Raw genomic sequence first — 23,307 nt, forward strand, 5'->3', positions numbered from 1 at the left:
AGATCAGAAACTGGGAGGAAGTGGTGGGATCCAGGCGTCGGTATCTTTAAAGTCCCACAGGGGTTTTCAGTGTGCTGCTGAGGTTGGCATCATTTCGTCAAGAAAGCCCTGGAGATGCAGAGACCTGTGACACGTGGTACATGCCCCTGAGGGGCCAGATCATCTTCATAGGAAGACACACCATTCCCTAGGAAGCAGTTATTGCTGTTAGTCACTCAGTCTTGTCTGACTCTGCAACCCCATGGACTGTAGCCCGCCAGGCTCCTCTGTCCATGGGATTTCCCAGGCAAGATACTGGAGTAAGTTGCCATTTCCTTCTCCAAGGGATCTTCCTGACCCAGGGATCAAACCCGGATCTCCTGCATTGGCAGGTAGGTTCTTTACCACTGAGCCACCTGGGAAGCCCCCTCCCTAGAAAGCAGTGCTTGAGTGCTAAGGCGCTTCAGGCATGTCCGGCTCTTTTTGACCCTATGGACTGTAGTCTGCCAGGTTCCTCCGTCCATGGAATTCTCCAGCCAAGAATACTGGAATAGGTTGCCCTGCCTCCTCCAGGGGATCTTTCTGACCCAGGGATCGAACTCGCATCTCTTACGTCTCCTGCATTAGCAGGAGGGTTCTTTACCACTAGCACCACCTGGGGAGCCCAGTCCTGATGGCTGGTACAGTGAGTGGCAGGTAGGAGGTGGAGCTGGGCTTTGGTCATCTTGGGCAGTGCTTAGCAGCCTTTTCACTGGGCTCACTGGAGCGGCCAGGATGACAGGCCTGGGGTCTCCAGACCCCCTGCTGGGCCTTGGTTAGGTGACAATTCTGCTCAGGCTTCTTAGCACCCTCACCCCACCATCGCTCTTCCCGGAGAGGAAGAGGGAGGTGACAGCTGTTTCCTTTATTCTGCAGAGCTGACAGCGTCTGAGACAGCTTCAGAAGACCTGTCTCTTGGCTCCTTCCCACCTGCTCCCAGCCCCCATTTTGGCCTCATGGGTGTCCCCAGCCCTGGTCTGGGCACCCTGGGATACTAACTCCACAGGCTTCTCTCCATGTGGAGCACTGGCCTCTCACTGCAGCCCTTGCTCACCAGCCAGACACCCACAATTTCCTCTGCCTGCAGGCCCACCCACCCCGCCCCACCAGCCCCACCCTCCTCAGTCGCTGCCAGTGTGGGGGAGAGGGATGTCTACACGGAGCGTGCAGTCAATTCTATGCACGTCCCCGGTGTATTTATAACAGGGAGGCGGCCACAGTGGGCCTCAGACTGATCGTGTGGGTCTCCGCTCCTGCTGGACTTCATGGGGTGGCCATGCGGCTGCTGTTTGGGCACAGCATGCAGCGGGCCCTGTGTGTGTCTGTTGCTGTTGTTGTATCGGAGGTGACGTTAGTGGTTGTCTTGGCCTCTGCCGCAGTCATTAGATGGCTGGGGTGAGCCTATGATTGCGTGTTCTCAAGAACACCGTGCTGTGATCGAGTGTTCATGCGTGCTGGTGTGTGTGTGTGTACGTATGCTCATCTTGATCCTGGCCTGTGGGGCTGGGGGGCTGCAGGTCTCAAATTCCTCTGCTATTTTTAGGGGCCATATCAGCTCAGCTGTCGGGAGCCTGGGTGTGTGTCAGTCGGAAAGTCTCCCCCCCCCGTCCCTTGCCCCTAGCCCTCCAACACCTCCGGCCCCCCACCCCCACCCCCACCCCACGTCCTTCCCCTGAGAGCCTCCTCCTCCTCCTCCAGGCACGCTGTATCCCGCCTCTGCCTCCTAGCATACCTGGTTCCCGCAGTCCTCCCGGCCAGGCCACTCAATCTCTCACTCTCGCCGACTGGCTCTGGCCAGGGTTGGGCAGCTCCGGCCGGGAGGGGCCTGGGGAGAGGGAGGGGAACAGGGGCGGGGCCGCTGCCAGTGCTATTTTGAGCCGCTAACGGGAGCAGCATCGGAGAGGAGACTCCTTGCTCTGGGCTGCTCCGGGCCAGGCCATGCGGGTGAGTGTCCCTGTGACCCCCCACCCCGGAAACGCCCCAGACTCCTCACGCTATTTCCTCATTTAGGAAAGGAGGGGCCTTTTTGTCGTTTCCCTCGATGTGGCTGAAGTAGGTGGGGAGGGAGGGGTCAGGCTCCTCTCTTGGCCTCTTGGTGGGGAGGGAGTCCTTCATCCTCACAGCCTCTGCCTCTCTGAGGCAAGGGGCAGGGACTCCTGGGTCTGACTCATGACTTCGGGAGTTTGGGAGGGGGCACCATCCTCTAAACCTCAGGGTCCAGGGACTGTATCAGTCACCCCACCTGCCAGGACACACCTTCCCCACAAACCGTGAGTGCCCCAGGCCTTCATTCCTGGCAATGCTATTTCCTCCCGAAGCCCAGAACCCCAGCATCTCCCAGGCCTTTGGAAGTCCTGTCCCTGGTTTGCGTTGCCAGCAGAGCCCTCCACCTACCCCCCACCCCTCTTTCCTCCGGGTGAACAAGAGAGAGGGGCTTGAGAGGGCTGGTTTGGGGACTTGTCAGGGCTCCCCCCTCAGAGCACCCGAGGGTGGGCTCAGCGTCACCTCCTCCATTTCTGTGAATCGGACACTCGAACGGGGCACAGATGGCATCTTGGGGATGCCCTGACTCTCTACAGGTCTCTTTTTTAGCAGAGATTACTTCAGAAGAGTAAGTTCCTTAAAAAAGCAAGTGAGGAGAGACAGAGCTGCCCTCAGTGTGTCTGCTCCCCCCACGCCGCTCCTCCCGGCCACCAAGGATAAGGTTTTCAGTTGTGTCAGCAGTTGGCCGAGTCTAGGAGCTGGCCTGGCGGGGGTGGATCAGGAGCCTGAGATGTGCCCGAGAGCATTTGTGTCCCCCTGTGCCCAGAGCCTGCCCCGCCCCAGCCTCAAAACTGGCACCAGCTCCGAGGTGTGTGGGCGGGCTGGGGGTGGAGCCTGAGAGACTTCACACCCTGGGAGTGGGTGCTTCCTGCTTAACACCCCACCCCACCCCACCCCTGCCCACCTTGGGCATCCAGGTCTCTGGCATGAGGTCACAGATTTGGGGCCATGCACGATGATAGCCAGGCAGTTGGCAAAGTGCCCTGCAGGTGGGCAGTGAGGATCCCCAGAGAAGGGGGGCCCCCCAGCAGGTCTGGCCGTTGGAAGAGGAAGCCTGGGCCTTCTGCAACTGCAGTGCTGACAGGAAGCCATCCCAGCGCACCTGCTTCCTCTAGACTGGCCTGGCCGGCGGAGGCCTCTCACTTGGCGGCTTTCTGTTCCGCCCTGGGCCGGAGGAGGGCTCTCGCTGGAGGCTGGACCCAAGGGGCTGGGCTGTCCCTGCCAAACTCTTCTCCCCTTTCTCCTCTGGCAGCCTGGCCTTGAGGGCATTCCTGGCAGAGCCACCCCCATTCCTCCCAGGCAGCTCAGTATAAAGCTTATTGCAGTCACGGGCGGGTGGAGGGGTAAGGCTATCTCTGGAAAACCCCTGCTTTCTACCCAAATTGTTGCTCTGGCAGGAGGTGTCATGGGAGGTCAGTGACGCAGATGAACCAAGGAAGGGAGGGGGCAGGGCTACCTTCTGCCCCCTAACATGAGCCTCCGAGGTTCCTGCTGGAGGACAGACCTGGGTGTGCGTCCCAGTCGGCTACTTGCTCCCATGAGACTTTTGTTGTTGTTCAGTCGCTATGTCGTGTCTGACTCTACGAACCCATGAGACCTTGGACAGGTCAGTCCTGATCTTCGTTTTGCTCATCTCTAAGGTAGGAATCAAACTAGTATCTGCTTCAGAGGGATGTTGTGAGGATTAGTTGAGATAATGCATGTCAAGGGTTCAGCACAGTGCCTGATACTTAGTACATGCTCAATAAAGGCTAACTGTTCTTACCGGTATTTCTTCCTCACACCGCCACCCTCCTCTCCCATCCTTAGATAAGTTGGTGCTAGGTTAGGACTAGCAGGGAGAGGGTCACCTGGGAGATACCCTCTGCATTCAAATGGTAGAGGGGAGAGCTGCCAGGCTCCTTGGTCACAAGTGGCGGATCTTCTCTTCCTTTAGGCACTCACTCTTGGGGTGTCCACTGTCCTTGGGGGCTCACAGTGGGTGGATGTCTTGCATGGACATTTGGGCCTCAATGCATTTGCCCAGGCTGAGCACTCCATGCCTTGAGGGTGCCTGGTGGGCAGGATGATTCTCCTAGGGGCGATGATTCTCCTTTGTGCACCCATTCCCTCCTGCAAGGGACCCAGAGGATGATAAGTAAAGAGCGGATGGTCCTGCTTGTGATGCGGAGGGTGAGACCCAGCCTGCCCCAGCCCCCCAACCCAACCCCAGCCTTGGAAGCCTTCAGGGCAGAGGGTAGATGGGTCTCTCCACACATTTCTTGGATTTTTCCTCCTTGAGAACAAATGTTTTTGGCTGTTATCTCTTCCGCTTTTTCTTTTTTATGGACTGTTTTGCCATCTTTATAATAGAAATAAATAGTAAGTAACAAATACATAACACAATAAATACCAAGTGTTTCTATTGCGTCTAATTTGCACAATTTACAAGATTGTTATGATCACTGTTTGCTTACTATTTAGGTTCTAGTGTTTTTGATTGATGTTATTTTAGGAGGAGTTTTCCATATGGCTACATTGTCCACGTATTTGTTAGTTTAAATGGCAACATAACAATGGATTATACTAATTTAGCACAGTTTACCTGACCCCCCTCCCACTCTAGGGAGTTAATTATTTCCAATTTAGGGCTATTATAGATGGTGCATCTTTGCATAGGTTTGTGTGTGTGTGTGTGGCAGGGAGTGGTTTCTCCTAAGTCAGCTTATACATTCCCGAAGATGGGATGGCTACTGTTGGCTCTGCAAAGAGCTACTAAGCAATTTCAGAGTGTCCTGCTCTCCCCTCATCCCCATGGCAATTGGGTTTACTATCTACTTATTGTTGCTAAATTTAGAGATTATACCTCCCTTGTTTTTCCCCACATCCCTGGGAATCGGGATGGACAAGCTTTATTCTCGATAATTTACAGCCAATGGAAGAGACCAGATGGGAATGAGAGGTTTGTACAGAGGAGCCCCATTGCAGGACCGTCAGGCAGCAAACATCTATTAAGTACCCACAGTATGATGAGTAAAAACAGAGTCCTGCCCATGAGGAAATCACAGTCTGGAGAGTGATCTAGGCAGCACAAGCGGCTCCCAAGATCCATCCTGGCTGTGAATCGCAATGCTCCCACCTGCCAGCTGGGGGGCCCTCAGTGCGGGACTTGCCTTCTCCATTTCCTTACCCAGAAAGTGCATTGTTGTGAGGATTAGGTGAGAAGGGAGTGTGAAGCACCTACCCCTGTGCTGAGTACCACAGTGAGGATTTGGTGAGCCTTGGTTTCTCTCCCCTTCCCGGAAGAGAAGAGGCCAGGAGTGCCAGAGAGGCAGGAGGTGGCCAGAGCCTTAGAGAGTGGCGGGGTTGTGGTCCCTTTGCAAGTCCAGAAACTCAGTTTGGACACGTTGAATGCTGGTAAGCTCCGCCCTTTCAATCTCTGCTTTGGCTGGACCCAGGCCTCCCGGAGCTCGATGCTGACACAGATCTTAACCAGAGGTGGCCACTAAGGATGACTCAGCCCCCCAGCCCTGCCTGACACAGCAGAAAAGATGGGCCTCCAAGGGAGCCGCACAGGCTTGCAGCCGGAGCCACTGGGGTTGAAACCCCAGCTCCACCACTTACCAGCTCTGTGACTTCATCTCTGAGTCTTCTTCCTCGTCAGTAAAACGGGAATAATAATGGTTCTCCTATCCTAAGGCTATAAGATTTATATACAAAAATACACATAAAACACCTTTACAGAGCCCTTCTCATTGTAGGTGTTCCAGGTTCAGTAATGAATGTTGTTGAAAATGTCTGAACTCACCAGAGAAAGGACAGGTCAGAGAAGAGAGGCTGTTGCTCCCAGGCACCCTCGCTCCACAGAACCATCAGGTCTCAGTTCTGCTAGGGCAGCAGAGAGAGATGCAGGTGACTGTAGCAGAGATGCTGCCACCATCTTTGGGACTGCATTCCTTACCTGTTCTGTTTCTTAATTCTAATTTTAGTTAAAATCTAGTGATAAGGAAGAGAGGAAAAGATCCAGGCACTTGAGCACAGAAGCCACAGAAAGACTTTCCTCCAGGGAAAAGCCTACGTCTGTGGTCGGAAGGATGCTCCTGAGGAGCAGCTGACGTGGAGGCAGCCCGGTGTCCTCAGAGCCTGAGGCTGACAGGCTCCTCTCTGGACACACGGGAGAGCTGGAGCAGGGCATCAGAGGATGAGTCAGTGAATTAAACAAGCCAACTTACAGTCTAGAATATAACCTGACAATAGGGTAGAATCTTCCATGGTGGCTCAGTGGTCAAGAATCTGCCTGCCAATGCAGGAGATGAGGGTTCGATCCCTGGGTCAGGAAGATCCCCTGGAGAGGGAAATGGCAACCCACGCCAGTATTCTTGTCTGGAGAATCCCATGGACAGAGGAACCTGGTGGGCTACAGCCCATGGGGTCGCAGAGGAATTGGACACAACTTAGCCACTAAACAGCAACAAATAGGATAGAAACATAAACAAAGCAAGTTAAAAATAATTCACTGAAAACAAAATATTCTCTCCTCTTTTTTTTTTTGCTATGAATTCGTAATAAGTAAGAATAAGAGTGATAGGCTTCCCTGGTGGCTCAGTGGTAAAGAATCTGCCTGCAGTGTAGGAGATGCAGGTTCAACCCTGGGTTGGGAAGATCCCCCGGAGAAGGAAGTGGCAACCCCCTCCAGTATTCTTGCCTGGGAAGTCCCATGGACAGAGGAGCCTGGCGGGCTACAGTCCATGGGGTCGAAAAGAGTCAAACATGACTTAGTGACTCAACAACAACAATAAGAATGAACCAGTTTAAACTCCGCTGACTTGAACAGATTCTTGAGATGACACCTCTCCCTGGGCTGAGGCAGATTCCACCTGTTGAGTTTTGAGAGGACCCACCCTGGTTTCTAACCCCCGGACAGGGCAGCTGTGTTGTTGTTCCCCAGGCTCCTACCCTTGGCAGGTGCTGGTGAGTTGCAGGTAAAAGGCAAAGCCACAGGAGTCCTAGTCCTTCCCTAATCCCCTCCTGGTTCCCAGGCCTGCAGGTTCACTGAATTAAGAGCTTGCATGAAAATCCCAAAGACTGAGGAGCCTGGCGGGTTATAATCCACGAGTTATAATCGCAAAGAGCTCGACACGACTGAGCATGCATGCATGTGCCTGACCGCACCCCGACTCCTAGGGTACCAGACCTAGAAAAGACTTTAGCCACTGTCTGGACCAGCCCATCCCCTGATTCCACGGAGAGGGCAGAGAGGTGAAGCAGCTTATTCAAGGACACACAGCTGCCCAGCGCAGGAAGGTTGAGGGCCTGTACCTCACTTTGTCTTCTCTTTCCTCTAATCTTTTATTCCTTACTCCTTCTCTGACCTTTTGAGCTTCATAATCCTTCCCCCTCCACTCCATTCTTCCTTTCCCCTGTGGCCCACAGTCTTTGTTCCAGCAGGTCCTGGTCTTTAGGAAGACTCCGAGCCCCTGAGAGAGCCTGCCCCCGTTTCTTCTCTGACCCAGGGTGTGGGCTGCTTTCGGCACCATGGCCTTTTCATCAAGGTTTGCCTTCTGGGAGCAAAAGGAAAGTTATACTTCAAAATCTTTGTTCTTTTTTCCCTCTGTGCTTGGCATGGCGTGTGCAGGCAGGAAACTGGCTGGTGCGAGAGGGAGCTTTGGGACCTGGCGATGGACTGGGGCATGTGTATTAGGGGGTTGGGTAGAAGGACCAGGGTGGGCAGTGAACTCCCTCTTCTTGCCTGGATGGGCTCCTCGGCTGGGTCATGCTCCTCCCCTGAGCTCCACCTCTGGTAAGCTGAGCTGCCTTTTGTCCCACGGGTGCCCCTCCAAGTTAACCCCTCAAGTCCTCTGCACGCCGCCGCTGCTCTGACTCACCCCTGTGCACTTGAGCTGCTGTGAAGGGGCCACTGGGAATGGCTTTGGCTCTGAGGCCTCAGAACTGGGTCTCCCCAAGTCTGGGGTCTGTGATGGGGAGGGCGAGAAGGAGCCAGGAGTAGGGAGCCGGGCCAGTTGACTGCCTGGGGCCAGAGGGTGATTCAGGCTGCAGACCTGCGCGTGCCTTTGTGCTGTGCACAGTCCCCAGCTGGGCAATGACCTCCAGCAGACAGAACCCTCCGGTGGGGAGGGGCGGTGAGTCAGCCTCAGGCTAAATCCAGACCTGAGCTCAGAGCTGGGTCTGGTGTCACCGCCATCTCAGGGGGCTGCCATGCCTCACCACTTGGGAAAGACCCTTGGGGCCCCAAGCTTGAGCCACCCAGAAGGAGGACAGACTTGGAGCTGGCGAAGGACACAGAGTGGACTTGGAGTCTGGGCCATTGCTGGGCCCGAGCTAACAGCACTGCGTGCCGTAATGAGTGTGTCTGGGTGGTGTGTGAACACTTGCTGACCCTCTAACCTGTGTGCCCGGGAATTAATGCATGGTGTGATGGGGGATGGGTGGCGTGGGCCTTTGCGGGGGGCGTCAGGTGCAGACCTAGACTCTCCTTCCTTTCCTCTCCACCAGCCCCTCTCTGCCTGTTCTCTGCTCCAGTCCCAAATTTCTAAAGTCGTGGAGTCCCCTCTGATGAATAATGGGCCTTTTTCCCCCTGTCCGTGGCAGTGTGAACTAACTACGAAGCTTGAGCCCACTGAAAATAGCTCTATGGGCTATGAGCTTTAAAACGGCAGCAGCCATCACTCTGGTCAGTGCCCCCAGGCATTGCTAATTAGAGCTCAAAATCAGCCATGGACCCTGGTTACACAAGGATAGTCCCCGCGGGTGGATAATTAAAATGATTCTGGATGCGTTTCTAAGGATCTTTTCCTTTAGGAATCAAGGACTCCTTCCCATGCTCCTGTCCCTGCTGACAGACCTGTCTTTTTCCTCTAGTCCTAAGTGACTGGGGGGAAAAGAGAAATGAAAACCATTGGGACTGCCTGAGCTTTTGAAGGGAGGGATGCTAGTGAGTGGGAGAGGAGAAGCCTCACCCAGACTGGAGGCCTAGCCCTCTGGGTCTGTTCTGAGCCAGACTCTGAGCTGAAAGAACCATCAGAGTGGCCATACTGTCTGTTCTTTTCCCAGATACGTTATGGTCGCTGCTGTCTGCCCCTGACTCTGTTCCTCCTCTCTAACTCAGGCCAGCCAGCTCCCAGGCTGGGCACAGACCCCAGAGCCCGGGCATCTTTCCTCCTTTCCCCTCCTCCACCCCCCCAACCTTGGGGTTGCCTCCCTCAACTGCATGGTTGGCAGAGTTCTGTGGGTCTGAGGTTGGGAAGATATCTGGTCTCCTGAATTCCTGCCTCTGCCCGACTTCCTGTCTCCAGCCAGAGCTCGGCTGGCTGGTGGCGAAGGCATGCAGACTCTGTGCTGAGAAAATCGTACCGACCTGGAGGCCAGCCTGATTGGGCTGCCTATTCACCCCACACTGAGCTCTGTAGGCCCCATACACAGGGGTCCTTCCCCCGCCTCAGTCCCAGGGTCAGGGGGCTCTTGTTCAGACCACCTCCTGTTTGAGCTGGGAATGGCTCTTGTAGTTCAGCCTGAGTTGAACTCGCTGGATGCTTCCTATAAGCAAGGCCATGATGTCACTCTCATGGGTGGACCTCTGTAGGCAGCCCATGTGGGCCACATGGCCGGTCACTGAGGGTAAAGGATCCATGGCTTTAACCCCCCGCAGCGATGCTTCATCCTTGAAGTTGTCCCTGGACAATCTTGACCCCAGGGTAGGATAACTGTTGCCCGGGTCCAGAGCCCCAGGACTCCCAAGCACTCATGAGCTCTGCCTCTTGGAGGGAGCGACAGCTTGGATGTTTACTTCCTGTGCTTTCACTGCCGGGTCTCCCCACTCTGACCTCTGACCTGCCAGTGACTTCTGTCTGCTCCCTCAGGTTAAAGAGGAGGACAAAGCTCTCCCGAAGCCTGGCCCTCCTGCCAAAGAGGAAGGGGCTGTAAGTGGTTCTCCCAGACCCATGTGTGTGTGTGTGTGTGTGTGTGTGTGTGTGAGAGAGAGAAAGGAAGTGAGTGAGTGAGTGAGTTGTGTGTCAGGCGGGCTGTGTCTGGGAGGCAGTTCCATGGAGCCGGCAGGCCTGCTAGCATGCCCCTTCTTGTGTGGGGTGGCTGGAGGGAAGGCCACTAAAGTGATGGGAAGAACAGCAAATGTGATGCCAACCTGGGGTGTGTGAAGGAGATGGCAGTGCCAGGCATTTTGGGGACCTCTCCCTAACCCCCCTCTCCTTCATTCCTTCCTATGGTCCTGGTTTCCCGAACTCTCTGGGGCTGGAGAGGCATGGGTGGGATCGCTCTTAGGTGGGCGAGCGTCACATGAGAGCTCAGCTGTTGGGACTCCGGGTCCTGCTCTGATGGCACAAGACAAGGTGGGGAGGGATCTCACTGCAGCTGCTGCCATCTCTTCCCAAGACCCCGTCAGCTGTTCGGTGCAGGCAACCAGAGGCAGGCGCCAGCCACCCGGTGCCAACCCCCACCAGTCATTCTGCCTCGGGACAGAGGCAGAATAAAGGGACAGTGACCCTGAATAAAGCTGGACGCTTTTAAGACAAGAGGGGAGAGAGTTCTACAGCAGCCAGGTCCAGAGATGTGCAGTTAGGCGAGGGCTGCTGTTGGCCCAGCGGGCAGGAGGGCCCAGGGCTCCGGGACTGCTGGGTCACGGAACAGATCTGAACTTCGTTACCCCAGAAGGTGCCTGCCCTCCCCTGCCCCCCTTCCTTGGGTGGAGATTTGATTAGCCAGGTGTTAACGGCTTCTACCTGATCTGTTAGCAGTCCTGCGAGGCCAGGGTGATTTCAAAGGGATATGTTTGAGATCTGTGAGGGAGGGGCCTTAGAGCATGCCAGCTCTGGAGGGAGAATTAGGTGTAAAGAGCTTAAAAGACTGCCTGGCACATAATAAGCTCCGGATGATGTTAGCAGTTACTAGCATCAGCACTGTGATCATCAGCTTCAGTTAAAGGGTGTGGGAGGAAAGCCAGAAGGGTGTGGAGCATGGGACCCAGCAGTGGGGGTCACGTCAGCTCTACGGGGCTCTACATGCCACTGAACACTCTCAACCCAAGAGCTTGAGGAGGAGGCCCCTTTAAGGCCTCCCTTCCCCACCCCTGCAGCAGGGCCACCCCTGCTGCTGAGGCTTGGGCTGAGGTCACTTGGCTCAGCTCTGCCTGGACGTGGGTCTCAGTCCACACATGGCAGCCAGAGGTCTGTCCACTTCTCTGAGCGCCTTCCTGCATATCAGCAGAGTGGCTGCCAGCGCCTCTCAGAGTCTGGTACCCAGGAGCACCCTAGAACCAAGGTCACTGTTTGGGAGAACGAGGACTCAAGCACATCTTACGAATGGCAGAGGCTTACCAGCAAGGGACCCCCAGGTTGACCTGGCTACCCCAGGTAGGGTGGCCATCTTTGCAGGGGACTGCCCTGCCATACTAGCTAGCCTGGTTTGCCATGCCCAGTGGCAATCCCTGGGGACCACAGACTGTCTCCACCAGGCAGAATATCACAGCATCTCCGGGGAACTCCTGGGTGCCCAGAAGTGGGCTGAGCCGAGGCCCCAGCTCTGAGCAGAGCTGAGCTGTGGTTGCTTGAGTGCTTAACCCTTTGAGTGTCGCACCTGCCCCCTCTTCCTCCTATTATTCCGCACACACACTCTGGGAGTCAGGAGGTCTCCAGTCCTTGAGAGGTTTGCACAAGGAAAACGGTGGGGAGAGTGGCAGAAAGCAGGCTGAGGTGGAAGCTTCCTGGGCCAGCACTGGTTTTCCGCAGCCCTGGAGAGCTCGGGTGAGGAGTGGATAGTGGCCACAGACCAGAGGAGTTGGGAGGGAAAAGGCTTGGCATGTTTGAGGGCTGAGAATTCCTTCCTGGCTGTGGTTTTCATTGGGATGGGCAGGCTCTGGCACTGACTGCTGAGAAAGCCGGGTCATAGGAGGACCACAGAGGCAGGAAGGCCCAGAGTTAGGCGCAGGATTTAATGGTAGGAATGGGTGTTTGGCCTCACTGTGCTGCATCTCTGCTGTGTTTGGTCTGTGAGGGAGTGGGATTCCCTGGATCCGAGCTTGATTGCTGTCCTGACGTAAGCCCGTATTGCTGGGATGCCTCCTGGGCCTTTGGATATCCTGTGCTGGCCTCTCAAAGCTCAGCCTAGAGACGGACAGCAGGTGACCTGCCTGTGCTCTGTGGGAGAGAGAAGCCAAAGTCTTCAATGCAATTGTTCTATCTGGAGGATAGAACGGGGTCTTCCTGGGGCGGCCTCTTGGAGCTTGTGTTGTCTGTTGAATGAATGGCAGTTCTCCGTGACCAGGCGTGAGGGCACGCCTCTTACATCCTCTGGGTAGGGTGGGCAGGGACACAGGACCTGCTGCTAATGTCTCCCTGTATTTGTGTGACCGTAGCCAGAGGGCAGCTCAAAGGGCAGCAGTGGCCCCTCTAAGAGTCCTCAGCCTTCCACCAGCCCTGTGCCCTCCGAGCCTCCCCAGAGAGCCAAGAGCCCTGCGTCTACCCCAGCCATGAACGGCCCGGCAGCTACCTCAGCGGATGGCCCCAGCGAGGAGGCCCAGGGCCTGTCCCGGAAGAGGGTGGCGAACGCAGTGAGGAAGGTGGTGAGCAAGGTGCTGCCTGGTGAGGAGCCTGGGAGCACCAAGGAGCCTCCGGGCAGAGGGGTCCGATCCCCTGAGCACCCGGCTCGAGGCAAGAAGGCAGAAAAGGCAGCCCCTGGCCCCAAGCCGCCACCCCCACCTGCCCCCCCTCCTCCGCCTAAGCCCGAAGCGAAGAAGGAGGCGGCCAAGGACGAGCTCTCCGTGGGCCTGCGGAGCCTGATGTCCCGGGGCCGGGGCAAGGACCACAAGCCGCGGGGCAGGCAGTCTCCTGGGAAGGCAGAGAAGCCCTCCTCCAGCCAGGAGCCAGGCTCCTCAGGGAAACCAAGCTCCCCGGCCCCGCCAGAAGAGCTGGCAGACCCAGGCTCCGCTGGCCCGAACCTCAAGTCGAACCTCACTGGATTGCAGCCAAACAAGTCAGCAGTCCCTGATGCTCAGCAGGAGGTACCCGAGTGTGTCACTAACCGCCCGGTCCCCTCACTGTCCTCGACGGAGGGCTGGCAGTCAGCTTCCCCAGGCTCTTTTGCACAAGCCCTGCATGACTGCAAAGAAGCTGGGCCCAGGCCACGTGCAGATGGCAGGGCTGCATGGCTTTCCTTTACTGAACGCCAGAACCCAGGGGCCCTGTTGACCGCATGGAGCTGCTCTTTTCTCACTCTTGCGTGGGAGGCGGGGCCTGGCCCTGAGCCACCTACCGTGTCAGCGGGAGGTACCATATCCCAAGCTGCCCGTCAGAGTCTTAGCAGATCGTTGCAAGGGTAGAAAGAATTTCTGAGGTTAGGTGGCCTGTGCTCACACCTTGCCCCCAGCCCCTCACTCCTGCGGGCCCTCAGCATCTCGAAGCCTTCCGCTGTCGCATGGGGTTCATATCGGTCTACCATCTTTCCGCTGAAGCCCTTGGGGCCACAAGTATTTTGGAAATGAGTGATTTTTGTATTTGGGAGTGTCTTATGTACATAATGAGCAGCAACCCATGACCAAGCACATTATTTCCACGAGAAAACGATGCCCTGGCTCAATGGTAAAGGACCCACCTGCCAGGGCAGGAGACGCAGGTTCAGTCCCTTAGTTGGGAAGATCCCCTGGAGAAGGAAATGACAACCCACTCCAGTATTCTGGCCTGGGAAATCCCATGGACAGAGGAGCCTGGCGGGCCACAGTCCACAGGGGTCACAGAGAGTCAGCCACGACTGAGTGACTGAGCACGTGGTGATGCTGATAACAGTGCTTGTTAATGCCATCCCTGCCATCACGGTTTCTTCAGGCCTGGACAACTGTCCCCTGCTATCCCCTCTGGCAGCAGGACTCTTCAGGAGCTCTAGGCCTGAGTGGCAAAGGAGCACAGTGGGCCCCCCTTTGGATCTGGGGTTCCCATCTGTCCACAGAGTGTCCTCTGGGTGGGACAGGAAGCTGAGAGGCACAGGGGAGGGCTGAGGACGATTCATCCAGCCCCTTTCCCTGGAAGGTGATGCCTGCTTGGCTGGTCCTTGGGTTGGGGGGCATTTCTCTTCAAGCTTTGCCATTTTGTGAACCCTTCTGGGGCCTCATGGGATTGCACAGGGGAGTGGGGTACGTGCCAAGTTTCACTACTGCTTCTCTGTGCTCCTTCTGGCTGGAAGGGGACAGTCGGGGACGTGGGGGCAGGGGACTTCCTAAAGGCCTGTCCTGTCCCCCAAGCCCTAGAGGCCTACGTCTCTGACTGCTACCCGCTAGGATTCCTAAGGTCCCAGACCCACCTTGCTCCCCATTCCATTCTTCCTGGGCTTTGAAGAACTGAGAGGGGAGCAGCCGCAGCTCTCCCATCCCTCCTGGCCCACTCTGCCTCAGGGAAGTGACGACCTGGCACACAGGAGTTGGCAGGGGCATTTTGGCTGGATGGGCTGGTCGTGAGTTGAACCACTAGCCCCTAAGGAGAACCTCCAAGGAGCCAGAGAGGGTCATGTGCCTGGTCCTGGGCCAGCTTCCCTCCCTCTGGCTCTCTGGCCCCCTGCCTCTCTCTAGGGTGGAGTTGGGGCTGAGATGGGCCTTGACCTGGAGTTCAGCCATGTGTTTCCTGGGCCGGGGGTGGGGGCCAGAGAGGATGCATGGGAGAATGGGCCATCTAGGAGCTGAAAGGGTTAAGGTGGTGGAAAGAATTAACCCTGGAGCTCCCAGGCACCTTTTTTAATTCTCATGTGTGCGTGCTAAGTTGCTTCAGTCGTGTCCAACTCTTTGTGACCCCATGGACTGTAGCCCACCAGGCTCCTGTGTCCATGGGATTCTCCAGGCAAGAATACTGGAGTAGGTTGCCACACCCTCCTCCAAGGGATCTTCCCAACCCAGGGATTGAACCTCTGTCTCCTACGACTCCTGCATTGCAGGCAGATTCTTTACCTCTGAGACAGCGGGGAAGCCCTTTTATTCTCATTTGATAGCTTAAAAGCTTAAAGTGGTGCCTTGCTTGCCTCACTGACCATATTCCACTTACCCATGGGGGTCCCAGTGGCTTCCTGAGCTAGAAGCTTGGTGTGCTGTGCCCCTAACGTTCCCCGGGGCCAGGACTAATGGTGGTTTGACCTTTAGGCTGGAGCTGCCCCTGAGGTCTGGCTGACCCCCGCAGAGGAGGCCCACCGGCGGCTCGAGAGGATCTTCACAGCTCCAGTAATGCCGCCTCTCACCCGTGGTTCCCAGTCCCTTGTCTCTTAGCCCGGACTGCCGGCCAGGCTGTGTGTGTCCGTGTGTGCAGGAGCACCGACCATGGAAGGCGGGCTCCCTGGTGGCCTGGAGGCCTTCATGTGGGCTTCCCACGTGAAGAAATGAGAGAAGGGCAGGGCAGGGGGTCTGAGCACAGTGAGGCCTGTTCCTCCAGGGAACCCATGGGAGGGGCCCCTCTTGGCTGGAGATCCAGCCAAGCTCCTCTGGCCCCAGTTTCTTGCCCCGGAGGGCCTGTCTCAGTGCCAAGACCTAGTGGGTGTGAGGCAGGGAGCAGTCACTCTCCTTTTTTGATCAAGCCCTGATTCTCCAGACCCAAGTGGGGCTCTGAACTCCTTGCCCGTTTCTCACAGTCAAGGTCCAAGGCCGGGCGGCCTCCCCTTCGTTTCTAAAAAGGCCTTGGAGTAACCAGACCGAGATGGGGAGGTGAAGGCTGGCCACAGGCTGTGGCCACAATCTGTTGGCCTTGGGCAGCTGGCAGGTGCACCTGGATAGATGCAGCCTCTGCGTGCTGTGGGGTGGGAGTGGGGCGGGGGTGCCATGGGGCGGAGTGGGGCGGGGTGCTATGGGACTTTGAAGAAGGGATCCTAGACATAGAGCTGCTGGTGGTCTTGTCTGATGAGCTACGCAGAGGTGACAGCCCTGAAAGACCGTCCTTGGCATGGGGAGTGGCACCCTCGGGTGGGTGTTTGGAGGCCAGGGACAGCCCATGTTGGGGTCTGGTGGCTACAGGGGAGCTAGGCTGGGCAGTTCCCGGGAGATCAGGCCACAGGCTCCCAGGGTCTTGGGCCCTGAGGGTGGTGAGGTGGCCTGGCCTAGCAACACAGAAGAGGAGGCTGTTGCAGAGTGGACTAGATGGCCCAGGAGAGACTATGGCCAGAGGCAGGGAGGCTGCCACCTGCCACAGGGAACGACTTATAAGAGCATCTGCACTAAGGAGTCTGATGGTGATGAGTGTTTCTTCACCACCCAGGGCCTCTCCTTACCTGGTCTGGCCTCTCCTTACCTGGGTGCAATGCGCCTGCCCCAGCCAGCCCCCTCACCTCCTGGGGATGCGTCCCTCTTCCCCACTACTTGGCCCGGGGTGCTTGTTGAAGGGGACACGCGGACAGCCTGCTTGTCTTCACCCCTCTCCTCTCTCTCTCTCTCCTTTGCCTGCTGCTGGTAGCTGGACCCTGAGGCCGCCTCTCCTGCCCACAGCCAGGTAGGGCACTCCTGCCCCCCTCAGGAGCCCTCCAGTGACCACCCGCCACCCCCGGCCTGTACCTGGGCTGGCGTCTGTGCTCGGGCCTCGTGCTGGAGTGTAAGGCCTCTTTCCCCTTCTGGCTCCCAGCTGGTATCTGGGGGGACCCCCCGGGGGAGGCGATGCCAGGAGCTGGACATGGGGCCGCCACTCTGTGTCCAGCCCTGGAGGAGCATCTAGGCCTCTGTGGCGCGAGGTTCTCAGCCACTGAAGCCCGAGGGCCTGGCCAGAGTGTCGGCTCCAGGCTGTTTCTGTTTCCGCAGTCTCTGGGTGTGTGTCTTCGCTCAGTCGTGTCCAACTCTGTGTGACCCTGTGGACTGTAGCCCTCCAGGCTCCTCTGTCCATGGGATTCTCCAGGCAAGAATACTGGAGTGGGTTGCCATGCCTTCCTCTGGGGGAATCTTCCCGACCCAGGGATAGAACCCAAGTTTCCTGTGGCTCCAGCTCCGGGTAGAGAAAGCTGAAAAGACTGAATCTCTACCCAGCGCCCCACCACCACCTCTGCCCCCTCCCCAACTCTGGAGCCTGAAAAAGTGCCTCCTCTGTCTCCCCCTGCTGGCCAGTGTGGAACCTCTCCGGATTAGCTTTAAAGGACTTAGTTGAGTGAGTTAGAGGCTCTTATCCTTGGATGTCATCAGTCACCAAACATCTGACCCTTACAACGTGCCCATTCAAGACAAAGGTTTCACCTGTCTCATGATTTCTTTTTAAGTAATTTTGTTTTATAAAGCCATTTTTTTTCAAATATAAATATCTAGCCTTTTTAAAAAGATGTCTTATTAAAACACTGGCAGCCCCATGATGGTGATCCTCCTGTTTGAGGGGTAATTTCACCTGTCCACGATGTGCAGAGTCTAGAGACCACTGTGTTAGCCAGCCTTCTGACTCTAGAGCCCGGGAGGGCTGAAGCAAGGGAGAGGGAGTGATCTGAAGCTGGAATCCATCCTGGGAGTAGGACACAGATCTTTTTCTTTCAGCTCCAAGAAATGTAATAGAGAACATACTTATTGTTATTATTTGTTCTTGTCCTTTGTGATCCCTCACCCAGAGGATCAGTATCACAGAGCAGTGTCTGTACGTTGGCCCCAGGCCTCATGAGGATGGGGGACTCTAAGAGACTAATTATACCTCCGAGCTGGAGACCCCCAGAGAGCTGGGAGGTAGGGCTAGTTTGAGGACTGCTCATGCCCTGGGTGGGGTGACCATCTCCCCACGAGGCCACTGGATGAATCCTGCTGCCCTTTCGCCCACAAGACAAAAGGACCCTGATGGGCCGTGGGGGCTGAGCCCCTCTCCCGTTTGCCCAGCTCCCCCAGGCACCATTTATGCCCAGCTCAGGTTGTCTTAGGGGGTGCCAGGTTTGGCAGCCCCACACCCTGACAGTGCCCATGAATGCTTCTTTCTGACTGGTGACCACCTGGGCCTCCAGGGGCTCCCCGCCCCTTTATACCCATGTCCATGCCCATTCGTGTGGCATGCATGTTTCTTCCTGCATTTGACAGAGCAGTGCTGCCCCTGCCCCTGCTTCATGTCCCCAGCCACGCCACTTCATGCCCTTCTGTGGCCTCAGCACGTCCATATGGGTCTGGGCCCATTCCAGGGAGGCGTGGAAGGGGCACAGTAGGCTGGCATGTGCAACTGAACACAGCCCCTGCCAGGAGAGCATCCTCTGGAGGGAAGGCCAGGGACGAGGCTAGGAATCCAAACCTTCCCATCAGCTTGCACTGAGTCCCCGGGAGACATTCTCAGATTTGAGGACATGCCTTTTCCCCACTTGGTGAAGGTGGATGGTGGAGAAGCTGGGCCTGTGAGGTCACAGCAGCTGCAGCCCAGGGTGAGGGCTCGGGGCGCAGAACACTGATGGTCCAGGCTTCGCGGGGAGGGGACAGGAGGGTGGCTGGTGATTTGCTCTCCTGGGATCTGCTGTCTCCTGGGCACATCCACCACGTGTCCCTGTCTTTCTTCTCTGACATCTCTGATGTCTCTCGTCCCCCTTGCCCAGTGGCTCATCTGGAAGCCCCTCCCGTCACGCATCTCCCTTCCCACTGTCCCTGCCTGCTTTCCAGAACAGGCTCCGACTCTCTGTCCTTCCCCTCCCTCCGACAGGTGAAGACAGAAGAGCAGATTGCAGCCGAGGAGGCCTGGTATGAGACAGAGAAGGTGTGGCTTGTCCATAAGGATGGCTTCTCACTGGGTGAGTCTGGGGAGGCCCAGGGGCCAGGTGCCTGGGCCTCTCTGGTTTCAGGACTGGGCAGCTGTTGGGCCTCTGGGTCTGGCCCGGGCTGGATGGTGCACAGGGAGAAGGCAGGGCCGTGAAGGCCCCAGAGAGGACTGCCATGGCTTCCCAGGCCCATGTCTGTCTGTCTGTCTGTCCCTGCTTTGCAGCCACTCAGCTCAAATCCAAGGAGCTCAGCCTGCCCGAGGGGAAGGTGCGCGTGAAGCTCGACCACGATGGGGCCATCCTGGACGTGGATGAGGATGACGTGGAGAAGGTTCGCGGGAGGCTGGTGGAGGGCACCAGAGGCGGGCCGTGTCGGGCTGGGCAGGCTGTCTGCTGGCGCGGCCAACCAGATCTTCTGCTTCTTCGGTGCCCACCTGTCTGTCCCATCCCGCAGGCCAATGCTCCCTCCTGTGACCGTCTGGAGGATCTGGCCTCGTTGGTGTACCTCAACGAGTCTAGCGTCCTGCACACGCTGCGCCAGCGCTATGGTGCCAGCCTGCTGCACATGTATGCTGGCCCCAGCCTGCTGGTCCTCAGTCCCCGAGGGGCCCCGGCCGTGTACTCGGAGAAGGTGCGGCCCCACAGACCCACCACCCTCTACCTCCCCACCTCGCCTGCCTTCCCCGGCTCTGCCCCTTCCATTTGGCATACCATGGGGCTCCTGTCCACACTCACAGTGACCTTGGGGACAAGAGTCATTTCAAGGGATGGGGACAGAAGCCTCACCCCCCACCTCACACAGAGGCCAGGACTTGACTGGTATCTGCATTTCCATGCATGACCTTAGCCTCCAAACCTTCTGGCTCCTCTGGAGTGAAAAGCCCAGAAAGGTGTGGGTCTTGGGGGTGAAGGCTGTCCACATGGGGCCAGCTAAGAACGCCCATCCCCTATTTCCATTCCTCTCACACCCAAGGTGATGCACATGTTCAAAGGGTGTCGACGGGAGGACATGGCCCCCCATATCTACGCAGTAGCCCAGACCGCCTACAGGGCGATGCTTATGAGCCGTCAGGACCAGTCCATCATCCTCCTGGGCAGCAGTGGCAGTGGCAAGACCACTAGCTGCCAGCATCTGGTGCAATATTTGGCTACCATCGCAGGCACCAGCGGGAACAAGGTGTTCTCTGGTGAGGCAGAGGCAACCAGGGAAACAGAATGGACTGGAGGGGGCGGGGCGGGACTGGAGAGGGGGCGGAGCTGAAGGGGCGGGACTGGAGAGGGGTGGGGCTGGGGAGGGGCGGGGGCCGGAAGGAGAGGGGCGGGGCCGGAAGGAGAGGGGCGGGGAGGGGAGGGGCAGGGTGGGGCAGGGCGGGACTGGAGAGGGGGCGGGGCTGGAGACAGGGTGGGGTTCGAGGCCCTGCCAAGATACCAGCTCTTTTCCTCCCGGGCTTCTCTGTGTTCTCAAAGACCCTCTGTCCCCAGCAGTTCTGGTGTGAGTAACTGAGCCTTTGGGTACTAGGGGAGCAGCCACGGGCTGGGCCTCCCATTCTGCCTGGGCCTCTGGAGCCCGTGGCTGGGGGCGAGCAGCTCCTGGCCTTCCTGACAGCCCCGGGGCCTGTTTTCTGCAGTGGACAAGTGGCAGGCTCTGTCCACCCTCCTGGAAGCCTTTGGGAATAGCCCCACCGTCATGAACGGCAACGCCACCCGCTTCTCCCAGATCCTCTCCCTGGACTTTGACCAGGCTGGCCAGGTGGCCTCTGCCTCTATTCAGGTGAGGGACATGCAGGGTAGTAAGAGACTGGCTGCCCGATTTCATGCCTAGAAACCAGACTCTCCTCGCCTCGTTTTCCTGAGATTCTGCCCCAACGAAATGGACCCCAGCCCCAGCAGGGCTGTCCTGCTTTGCCCAGAGCCTCCACATTCTGCCCACCCGCCATGCTTCCTGCCCTGGGTGGGGCATGGCTTGGCTTCCTGCCTACCCTGGGGTGGCCCACACCTTAGTTGCTCAGGGCCTTCTCTCAGCCTGATTGACCCATGCAAGACTGGCCTGTCAGTAAAGTAAGGCCCCCTCTCTGAGGCTGGTTCCCTTCCATGCTTGTGAAATAGCTCACCCTGAGTGCCTGGTTCCCCTGGAGGCTGGGTTGGGTGGCAGGGCCTGCGATCTTCCCCAGCTCTGGGGTCTGCCCCCACGCTTGCCTATGAGGTGATCTGGCCTCTGGTTGAGCTCCTGGAGAATAAGATGCAGCTGCTCATTGCCACGGGCCTGGTTGGGGAAGCCTGACCTAGGCCTGCCCTCCGGCCCACACACTCTCTGTGCTGTGCTGCAGACCATGCTTCTGGAAAAGCTGCGTGTGGCCCGACGTCCAGCCGGTGAGGCCACGTTCAATGTCTTCTACTACCTGCTGGCCTGTGGGGATGGCACCCTTAGGTGAGTGGGACAGAGGGCACTGGGAGGATGCTCTAGGCTCCCACCCAGCTCCCACACAGCTCCTGGGCTTTGCCACCTGATTGCATCCCATGCCGGTTGTTTATTTCATGGCCGCTATGTGTTAGGCTATGAGCTAGGCCCTGGAGGTGATGAGCTGAATGAGCCATAGGCCTTGCCCGGCAGGAGCTCCCTGGCCTTGGACCTCGGGGGCCTGGCTATAGGTGAGGGGCACTATTGACCCTTCAGCATTCCCAGGGCCTGGCTAGGATCTCTGCTCCCTGTGACACCAGATCTGGAGAGGAAAGCACCCTGAGGTGCAGGTGGTCAGGGACTTGCCTGCAGTCCCATGGCTAGTGTGGGGCTAAGCTGGTGTTGGAGCCCACATACGGGCCAGAGACTGAGCCTTTTTTCCATTGCCCTCCACGCTGGCCCCCTTGCCTCGATGTTGGCTCCTCTGCCAGGCTCTTCCCTTTAGACCTTGGGCTTGCTGTCTGTGTTCACTGAAAAAAGGATAAATGATAAGGCTGAGCAAGCAGCTCAGGGTGCTAGCCTCGCATCCGGGCCAGTTAGGAAAGGTGCCTGATGGAAGGGCATGGTGGAGAGACAGAACTGAGTCTGGAGGCAGAGTCTCTGCCTCCACCCTGGTGGAGAGATGGACTCGGTGTGGGGACCCAGCCCTGCGCTAACGCCTCGTGTGTACCCCTAGGACAGAGCTCCACTTGAACCACTTGGCAGAGAACAATGTTTTTGGGATTGTGCCGCTGGCCAAGGTGAGGGTCCTGTGTGTGTGTGTGGCGGGGAGGTTGGCAGCCCGGGGCCTCAGAGTAGGAGAAGCTTTGGGTGGCCTGGAGTGCCCCAGGGGAATAGCAGGAACCTGGCTCCAGGTGGGTGGCAGTACCCCAGCCTGGGCTGCCCTGAGGGCCTGGCAGCATGGGGATGGCTGAAGGGACACCCCGTCTGAGATCCGCTGCCCGTGTGCCCATCTGACCCTGCAGCCTGAGGAGAAGCAGAAGGCAGCTCAGCAGTTCAGTAAGCTCCAGACGGCCATGAAGGTGCTGGGCGTCTCCCCGGACGAACAGAAAGCCTGCTGGCTCATCCTGGCTGCCATCTACCACCTGGGGGCTGCAGGCGCCACCAAAGGTAACCCACCGTGGAGCCCAGCAGGCTGGCTGGTCACCTGGGAAAGCTGGTGGGCGCCTGGCCCGGCCCCAGTTCGTCTTCACCCTGCATGTACTTGCCTATTATCAGACACCTCTCTCTGGCTTGTCCCTTTTCCCAGTCCCCCTCATCAGAGCAGAAGCCTCTAAACACCCAGAGGAGCGTCTCTGCCAGTGATGGCCAGAGGCCTGGCCTGAGGTGACAGTGGCCGGAAGTGCTGTGAACAGCAGGGGGCTTGGGGGCTTGGAGGCTGGGGGGAAAGACTAGGGCACGAACTCAGAGTAGCCCGCCTCCCCCAGAATAACTCTCCTTCTGTTCCCTTCCTAACAGAGGCCCCTGAGGAGCAAGCGGGTAACTGACCTTGACCCCGACCAGGGGTGTAGGGGCCACTGTGCCCTGTCTTGGTGCTTGCCCTGGGCTCTCTCTGGGGGCTGGGCTTTTTCTATCAGAGCAGAGGGCACTGGCCTGGGAGAAGCTCCAGGTTTGAGGGTGGAAAGGGTGCCTGTGGGCAGCGGGGCTTCTCAGAGGCCCAGGAATAGCTGCTTCTACATGTTTTGAGTACAGATCCTGGAACCTCTCAGGATGCCTTCCGTGGGGCATAGGTGGGGAAGGGTGTGTTGCTTCCTGGGGCTTCCCAAGGCCAGTTTCCCCTCAATCTTCCCTAATCTTCACTGGTTTGGTATTTAAGTGCCTCTTCCTCTTGCATGTCAGGGTGGAGACCACTAGGGGGCAGCAGGTGCTGTTCTTAAGGGCCTCTTCCTCTTGCATGTCAGGGTGGCGGCCACTAGGGGGCAGCAGGCGCCGTGGTATCGAATGGGCTGCAGCTTCAGCATTAGTGCTTGGGGTCTCACGAATGGCTGGGAGCTTGGTGTGGCTTGGTCTGCCTTCCTCCGAGTTGAAATGGATGGGCCGGCGCTCTGAGCGCCTCTTCGCCTGTTTCTCCCCCAGTGTAGAGAAAGGGCTGCTGCTTCTGAACGGCACCTGGGGCGCTGGCTTCATCT

At 57.6% G+C, this 23,307-nt stretch overlaps 1 protein-coding gene across 14 annotated transcripts in view; it reads left to right on the forward strand.

Annotated features, from left to right (window-relative positions):
* MYO18A (myosin XVIIIA) overlaps positions 1–23,307 on the forward strand; it is a 101,099-nt gene that overhangs the window by 36,201 nt on the left and 41,591 nt on the right. For 5 of the 14 annotated variants that reach the window (XM_055577095.1, XM_055577096.1, XM_055577083.1 and 2 more), the window contains exons 3-10: positions 18,666–18,753; positions 18,945–19,051; positions 19,175–19,351; positions 19,694–19,907; positions 20,349–20,491; positions 21,048–21,148; positions 21,855–21,918; positions 22,144–22,288. In XM_055577095.1, coding sequence (XP_055433070.1) covers positions 18,666–18,753; positions 18,945–19,051; positions 19,175–19,351; positions 19,694–19,907; positions 20,349–20,491; positions 21,048–21,148; positions 21,855–21,918; positions 22,144–22,288 — 1,039 coding nt within the window. The other 9 variants (XM_055577088.1, XM_055577087.1, XM_055577090.1 and 6 more) reach the window with 9 other exon arrangements.

This window comes from Bubalus kerabau, chromosome 4 (genome assembly GCF_029407905.1).
Source record: "Bubalus kerabau isolate K-KA32 ecotype Philippines breed swamp buffalo chromosome 4, PCC_UOA_SB_1v2, whole genome shotgun sequence".
NCBI classification, from domain to species: Eukaryota; Metazoa; Chordata; class Mammalia; order Artiodactyla; family Bovidae; genus Bubalus; species Bubalus kerabau.